Source organism: Mastomys coucha, unplaced genomic scaffold, assembly GCF_008632895.1.
Source record: "Mastomys coucha isolate ucsf_1 unplaced genomic scaffold, UCSF_Mcou_1 pScaffold15, whole genome shotgun sequence".
NCBI lineage: Eukaryota > Metazoa > Chordata > Mammalia > Rodentia > Muridae > Mastomys > Mastomys coucha.
In genome coordinates this window covers 49,549,505-49,558,368 of record NW_022196897.1, presented here as the reverse complement: position 1 = coordinate 49,558,368, position 8,864 = coordinate 49,549,505, and the positions used below count along the sequence as shown (strand labels likewise).

The following is an 8,864-nucleotide window of genomic DNA, read 5'->3' as shown; positions in this document are numbered from 1 at the left end:
AAAGCTGAATAAATATTATACCACCAAGCAAGGCATGAGAAAATAAAGCTGTTTAGGATAGTTCACTTTTTTATACTTAAGCCCCAGTTCTTGGAGGAACAAATTAGTTCTTGGGACCCCACTGGGTGTGAAGTTACTGTAGGAACTATGCAAAAAACGCCCCCTGGAGCTCCATTATTATGGAACCGCCCTCCACCTAGCCCACCCCCAACCCTCAATCCCCACAAATGAGAGTAACTCATTTTTATTTATTTTTTTTACATCAAGGTTTAGGGCAATTCTTCATTTCCCTCTCAAGACCTTCCTTGCCCTCTGCATATTAACTGACAAATGAGTCCGGTCTTCTTCTAAACAGCACTGAGCGGTGAAGCCAAAAATATCCTCAAATAAAATAGTGCAGAGCACCGCTTGCTTTCTCAACACAAGGAAGAATTCGATTTCCCTTCCTGTTTCCAAACACTTTCCCACAGTGTTCATGACCAAAGTCCCCACCTAACCCGCCGCGTCCACGGGCCTTCACTCTCACGAAACTAATTCCCCGGCCCGGAAGTTGACGTTAGTAAAGTCCAGAGAAGAGAATCGAAACAGAAACCGATCTGTGGGTGGAAGGCAATACTTAAAGCTCCCTGCGAGAGTGAACGTCCCAGCGGTGACAGAGCGAGAGTGGTCCCGGGTCTGTGCCCACCAGCTGCAGCGCGTTCTTGGCTCGTCTGTCACCTACTGGGTACCACCGATCCGTCCTGCGCTTGGAGGCTACCTGGTACCTGCGGGTCCCAGGCAGCGTAGGCGGGGACGCGTTCACTCCCACCTGAGGATCCTCCGCCCGCCCAGGAGACTCTTCTCCCCCATTCCCTGAGAACCCACGATGTCGATCGTCTGTTCTACAGAGGACAGCTTCAGGTATCTCCTCTCAATCTTCAGGCCCAGGTTGAAAATGTACATTCAGGTGGAGCCGGTGCTGGACTACCTCATCTTTCTGCCGGCAGAAACCAAAGAGCAGATTCATAAAAAGATCACCACCTGTGGTAACACCAGCGCAGCAGAACTGCTGCTGAGCACCTTGGAGCAGGGACAGTGGCCGCTGGGATGGACGCAGATGTTCGTGGAGGCCCTGGATCGCAGCGGCAACCCCTTGGCCGCGCGCTATGTCAAACCCACACTCACTGATCTGCCCTCTCCTTCTTCTGAGACGGCCCATGATGAGTGTCTCCACTTGCTGAACCTTCTCCAGCCCACTTTGGTGGACAAGCTTCTGATTAACGATGTCTTGGACACTTGCTTCGAGAAGGGACTGTTGACAGTCGAGGACAGAAATCGGGTAGGTGTCACTGTAGACGGAGATGAATTTGTGGAAGATTTTATGAAGCAGGGTTGTTTGTACATTTCTCCATAGAGAGAGGCTTTTGACTTCTTTCAGCACAACCTTCCTACCTTGTATAATTGTTCAAAAGAACCCACAGGGAGTCCGTTTGACAGATGAGAGAAACAAGGTAAGTTAAACAATTCACTCTTGGTCTCCCAGGAAGAACTGAAGCGGCCTTGCCATTGTTATGATTAATCATTCCCAGGTGATACTGAATTTTATGATTTAGTTTACATATTCCTCAGAATATCAGTTCGTAAACTATGGCCCACCCACCACGTCTAGCCTTCTATTCATATTGTAAGAACCAGCATTAGCTGTCTGATTTTTCAATTTTAAGTGTTGATAAAGTTTTATTGAAACTCTTCCTTGCTGCTTATGTACTTTTTTATAGTTGCCTTTTTACAGTTGGGTGTGGGCAATATGGATATAAAGCTAAAATATTTATTACCAGGTTCCCAGTGTCCCCCTTCCATGTCTTATAGTTTGTAGAGCTTATTAAGTCTTGGTCAGATGAGAAATTATGTCTTGTTACTCTCTTTTTGATCAGAGTTTTCATATTGTCTAGAATTCAAGTTCAGACATAGTGCACCGACAAACAAATGCCACTACTCTCAGTTTTTCACACTATTGAAGGAGCAGGTGACTCTTTTGAAGTATAATTTGTATGGATCAGTGTAACTGGGGACTTAACATAATGCTCATGGTTTGTAAAGACTGAAGATTTACCGCGTTCTGCTTAAACGCTGAACTCTCTGCATCTAGCTTACCCAGTGTTGAAATTGGAAAGTCTTCTTTGGGAGCTGGAGAGATGTCTTTGTGATCAATAGCAAGAGCTGTTCTAGAAGGGGGTGGGAAGTCAGTTCCCAGTGGCCCTGTCAGGTGTCACACAACTATCTAGAAATTCATGAGATCCAGGATGATTTTGATACCTTCGGCTTCCACCCACACTACAGCTATATGTACATACTTTACCACCCCCCAACACATAGATACACCATTAAAATAAAATTGAATACAATTTAAAGTCTTTTTGGAAAAAACATGGACAAATAACCTGTTAATGTAAGTCAAAAGCTTCATTATAGTTTGCTGCAATTTTGACATTTCCTTCTGTTTCATTTATTGGCTGTATCTTCATTGTAGATTCTTGGCATCAGACTGATTAGCTATATATGATGTGACTTGGCCTTTAGTTACTAATATCAGCAGTGCTTCATAGAGTTAGCAGCACCTACACCTATTCAGAGATAAGTTACGCATCGCACTTGGATGTCCAGTCTCTCCAACAAGTAAATTCCTTTGCACTGCTGTTGGCCGCGTTTCTATCACTTCTTGTATTGAGAACCGGCTAGAGCGCAACTATAGTGGTCCAGCTGGATATGACAAATGTGTACATCACTGTGGCAGAGTCGTAATTTGGAAGAAAGTATGCAGCCTCCAAGCCAGCTGGAGAAGGAAGATGGCATTTCCAGCCACAGTAGCTGTTAGGAAGTCCAGAAGCAACAGAGTCCAGTCACACCACAAAGCTGTTTATGTTTGCTGGTATGATGTCCCGAGTGCCAGAGAATCAGCACTTCCCCATATTTACTCTAAATACGTCTGCCTATCTGCATCACTTTTGTCTTGCCTGGGTTGAACTTCTGCCAGCTACATTTTATCCAAGTTCTTGATTCTGGCAAGCTCGGAGGCAGCTAGCAGTAATGCAAGGGATTTGACATGAAGAAGACGGATGGGAAAAGGACTTTTGTGTACTGGCAGCAGTTAAGCAAAAACAACCAAACTTTCTCCCAGCTTCACATTTCTGAGGAATCCCTTAGAGCAGGGAGAGCTACTGATTAGAAGACAGGGGGCAGTGGTGAGGCCGCAGGAATCTGTCATTGCTTCCTCATGCTTTGTTTTATGTGAGCAGCTCTGAATGTAATCATGAAGCACATTGGAAACGTGGTGTTACGTCTGGAGGAATCTCTTTTGCTACAGGACCCATCAAATGTTTAACTCACAACAGCAAAGTGGCATGGCACAATCATAAGGATCTAGAATAGTAAGGGCAATATACTTAATAATAATAGTAATAATAATGGAGGTCTGTCTTTGCATTTTGCTATATGCGAGATTTGGTTCCATGATCCTAAGTTTCCCTGGGGAAATGAAAACCACAATAATTTCTGAGTTCACATCAATAGTAATTATGAAATGTTAAAGAAAAAGTTTCATAATCAATGTTCTTTTTATATGAAGATTATATGGACTTTAATTATCACACACATTGCTTTGTAATTTAGGGGTAGAGTTTCAGGGATTTAGGTAAATCTTCCACATAAAAGCCCACTTCTTTTTTTTTTAAAGATTTACTTATTTATTTTATGTATATGAGTCCACTGTAGCTGTACAGATGGTTGTGAGCCTCCATGGGGTTACTGGGAATTGAATTTAGGACTTCTGCTCGCTCTGGTCAAGCCCTCTCACTCCGGTCGGCCCCACTTGCTCCAGTCAACTCTGCTTGCTCTGACCCAAAGATGTATTTATTATTATAAATAACTACACTGTAGCTGTCTTCAGACACACCAGAAGAGGGCGTCAGATCTCATTACAGGTGGTTGTGAGCCACCATGTAGTTGCTGGGATTTGAACTCAGGACTTTGGGAAGAGCAGTCAGTCAGTGCCCTTTACCCTCAGAGCCATCTCACCAGCTCAAAAGCCCACTTCTTAATATCCTTGGATTAAATTGATTTGAAACAGAAACTCTCTGTCATTTTGTGAGTACATAGAACCCAGCCAATGCTACTCTTTTCATCATTTGATTTGTGTTTGAATCTATTTAAAAAAAAAAAAACAAAGGAAAGAAAGAAAATTGAAAAATTGAGTTGAAGACATGATGAGCTGAATTGCCTTGCCCAATGCTGGGAAAGAGATGGCTGGTGGGCACTAAATTCCAAAATTTGAAATTTGGTAACTTCAAACAGACATTAAAGTTAAGCTTCACTTAACTAATTAATCAGAGCTTCTAAAAATAGATGATGATGATGATGATGATGATGATGATGATGATGATGATGATGATGAAGATGATGATGATTGTAGACCTTCTGAGTTACCCTTTGCAAAGGCTGGGAAGCTATCTTGTAGACACTTTCTACTTGATTAATTACTTCATTTTTTGCTTCTTGCCCACATTGGCCCCCAAAGGATTTAAGAATATGAACCCCAAGAACATATTTGACTTCCTTATTTATTGTTTCAGAAGGAAGGATTTAAGTGACATCTTCACCACGCTCGTGTGAGAAGACAAGAGAAAAACACAGACACTGTGTGCCGAAAGTTTTTTGTCACAGTGTTGATCAGCGTTCAGTCTCCCTAGTTTAAGACTGTCTGCACCATTAGTGAGTCTACAAGCTAGACTCAATCATTACAAGGGTCATTTTACAGATAATAAAACTAGAATAATCTCTCACAGCAACTGGATTTCCTATATGGCCTAATATTCCCAGGATACTTAGTGCCAACATGGGCATATTCATCCACAGGGAATCACTCAGACCTCTGAGACAGAGGTGCGGACACTTCAATAGTACAGTAAAATCCACATGGACAGCTATGGAGAGAGAGATAACTGTTCTAGCCCTGGATGACATCATGGACACTTGTAGTCTTGGAGGTCATCTACTCCTCATTTACGTAGAGAACTGAGGTATCCCAGATAGACACTGAGTCTAGTCCTTCCCGTATGAAGTTGAATGTCCAAGTGAGTTTTCCCTTCATATACTGTATCACTAGGCAAATTAGGAAGGACAGGAGTCATTAGGAAGGACAGGACCAAAACATAAAAAGGTATGAATAAGATGTTGGCAATATTGACAACTCACTTGGTAAAAAAGGGACAAATTCTTTGCTTAGGAAACAAATTTTGCTTCCTAATTTCCTATTGTTTAAGTTGAACTCTGATGGATTTAAGAGAAAATTTTTGTTCTAAACTGTACAATTGCCTTGGAAATCCAGTACTTTATGAAAATAGTGTTGCTTTCCCCACTGATCTCTGTTGAAGAGGAAAAGAATATCAGATTTGGAATAGTCAAGAAGTGAACTGTCCTACCCACAAATTCACCCATGCTTTCTATTCCATAAATTAGTTTATATAGTATCTATGCACATTTATTTTAAGTTCACAAGGAAAACTTGCAGTTAGGGAAGGAATCATCATCCTTCTACAATTGTAAATAGATATTTATTAACCTCCTGGGAATTGAAGTTAGTATGCTTTTCTGCTGGGATCTGAATATCATTGCAATATTTTAAGAGAACAGTATGATTACAACCCTCCCTCCGAGATGCTGTTCATGGTGATGATGGCCGCCGCTATGATAGCAGTGCACTCTAATGTTGTCACTAGTACTGCGTTGTCCCACCTTTGTCACTATGGAGGCCGAGAAGCAAAGAAATGTGCTTACTGGCAGCGAGAACACGATTTCAGATGATGTGCTTTCCAGCACCAAAATAAGAAGACATTTAAAACTGAGAGCATGGATGAAGCTATCGGAATCAAAACAAACCAAAACAAAACAAAAACGAACAAAACCCCGCAGATAGTATATGTAGTTTGACATTCAAATAACAAAAATCCTTGGGAAACAGTACAGCATCGTGACCCTCCTATGCCTGCCTGGGTACAGAAAATATGAAATCTCAGATTATGCTATGAAACATAAAAATGATAGAATAATGATTGAAGGAAATTTGGGTAATATAATACTCTTAGAACTTAACAAGAATATTAATTACAAGGCTTTAGTCATTGTCCTTTAAAAAATCATGGTTATTTCTGTCATAGTTAAAGCTAATGAAAAGGTATAATGATAAAAAATGACAATATTGGGTGGAAATAAGAATCTGACATTAGTCTTACGTATGTGTGTAGCAATTGTGTTTCAGATTACCAGAAAATAATAAAAATCTTGCAAATTCCAGAAGAGACAAAGATTTCTTTTCCATTGTGAGATTACTAAAGTTAGAGTAAACACAAGGATTAAGAAAGAAACTTCTTAGAGCATGCTCTTAGGGGAGATGGTCTGAAATGGATAAAGTGCATCAGGTGAGATAATCATTTTAACCACTTCTTGCCAGAAAGTGTACTTAGAATGGGAGGAAATTTTTAGCTGGAGTTACAGCTTGAGAAGCTGGCATTCATCCCAGAAACCCAGTTACCGAGGATCAAGTTCTATGTCTCATACTTACTAGCTTTGGGACCTTTGTAGAGTGGCCTAAGTTAGCATTTTCTCCAAATGTTTATTACCCTGCATCTGGAAATACGTGCTTTGATAATGACTATGCAGGTATGTGTATTTTAAAATGATTTGTGAGATTACTGTAGAAGAGAAAGCAAATGGTGATTGCATATCTAAAAAGGATAGGGAAACTGTTCTCCTCATACTGAATGCACAAAAAAATTGGAGACATGTTAGCATTGCAATAATAAATGTTCCAAATATTGAATAGGCAAGAAGGTAAATCGGCATCCCTAGCTACTTGGTTCCAGAGTGGGAACAGTCAAGGAAGAGGCCGTGAAATGTTTGGTTCCTCACTTATAAACCTCATCAATGAGGTTGAAAGAAAATAGCAAGCCCAAAATATATTGAAGATAAATTTAATTATATTTATATTACATTCTGGAGGACAGAGATAGGCAGAGCTGGAGGCTCACTGAGCAGCCAGTTTAGACAAAATAGCAAGTTCCTACTTCGATTAGACTCCCAAATAAAAAGAAGAACTGAATAAAAGAAGATAGCAAAGATCTGGTGTTTATACATGCATGCACAGATAAAGCATATCTGTGTGCACACATGCACATACACACACACACACACACACGCACATACGTACACACACGTGTACACACACACGCACACACACACACGCACACACATGCGCGCACACACACACGCACACACGCGCACACACACACACACACGCACACACACGCGCACACACGCGCATACACTCACATGCACACACACACACATGCACGCACGCGCGCGCGCACAAACACACACACGCACACACACACGAACACACAAGCGCACACACACACAAACACACACACGCACGCGCACACACACGCACACACACACGCACACACAGGCGCATACACACACACACGCGCACACACATGCACGCACACGCGCGCGCACAAACACACACACGCGCGCACACACACACACGCACACACACACATACGCGCACACACATGCACACGCGCACACACACACACACACACACACACACGCACACACACACACATACACACACAACAGCAGTACAAACTTAAGATCCTTTTTTGGGCTTTGGCCATAGGAGTTCAAGCAAAGCATTTATTACTCTGTCAATTATTTTAGTATTTCCTTTTTATTAAGGTTTTCGTTTTGAATTTTGGTTTGAAATGGGAAACTGTGGAGGAAATGTGCTATGATGCATGTGGAGAGGTCAGGGGACAGTTGTGAGAACTGGCTTTCTTCTTCTACCATGTGGGGGCTGGAAGACGAACTCAGCACACGTGACTTAGCTGCAAGTGCACCTAACCACCGAGCCACCTCATCAGCTTACTTCACAATTTTTATCTGCATTAAAAAATATTGCATACTTGAGGTTTTGGCTTGATGATTTTTTTTCCCTCATAGACTCTAGACTAGCTACATGGAACAGTGGAGTATTCTTTAGCATTTGGGTGTAAACCTTTGTTTATATGTATGCTTTACCCGTTGGTTTTCCTTTGGAGTATTTTTACTTTTAATATGTTCAAAGGGTGTTTTCTCTTTCTTCTTTTCTGTTGAAATAACAGATTTCTGCTGCAGGAAATAGTGGAAATGAGTCAGGTGTGAGAGAACTGCTGAGAAGGATGGTGCAGAAAGAAAACTGGTTTTCTACTTTCCTGGATGTTCTTCGCCAAACTGGAAATGATGCACTATTCCAAGAGCTGACAGGTGTGGGCTGCCCAGAAGACAGCGCAGGTAATTCTAATGCTGTCAGGAAAGTTTTGTATGCATTGGGACTTCAATGAGGCCTCAGACTGTGGTGTCAAACAGCAGGGATCTTAGAATTCTGAAGGCATTCTGAAGGCATGAGATGGGGGTAGAGGAGTGGGGGGTGGGGAGTGGGGGAGTTAGGTGGGGTGTTAAAGACATCGTCTTGGAGACAGGGGGAGGAGGAATGAGATGAAGAACTGAGGGAGGGCAGACAGGGATGGGGGGTAACAACTAGACTGTAAAAAATAAAAGTGACAACAATAGCAACCTCTCTTTGCATTGGAGAGCATTACAAAGAGCAGTCAGCTGCCTGAGAGGAGCAGGGCCACGGTGGATAAGTCTGAAACACAACTTTTATACCTAAGGCTCAAGGAATGTGAAGAGGGAACATGAAGATTGTAAGAGCTAGAGAACCAAGAAGTCTAAGTTTGAGACCAGTCTGGTCTACAGAGTGAGTTCCAGGACAGCCAGGACTATACAGAGAA

The 8,864-nt window shown here is 42.0% G+C and overlaps 1 protein-coding gene across 2 annotated transcripts in view; it reads left to right on the top strand.

Annotated features, from left to right (window-relative positions):
- Positions 1-554: 554 nt before the first annotated feature.
- The window catches only part of Ifih1 (interferon induced with helicase C domain 1), a 51,740-nt gene continuing 43,430 nt past the window's right edge, over positions 555-8,864 (top strand). The window contains exons 1-2 of one of the 2 annotated variants that reach the window (XM_031370427.1): positions 555-1,318; positions 8,196-8,364. In XM_031370427.1, coding sequence (XP_031226287.1) covers positions 866-1,318; positions 8,196-8,364 — 622 coding nt within the window. In that variant the 5' untranslated portion in view covers positions 555-865. The remainder of the gene's footprint in view (positions 1,319-8,195; positions 8,365-8,864) is intronic. The other variant, XM_031370429.1, reaches the window with a different exon arrangement.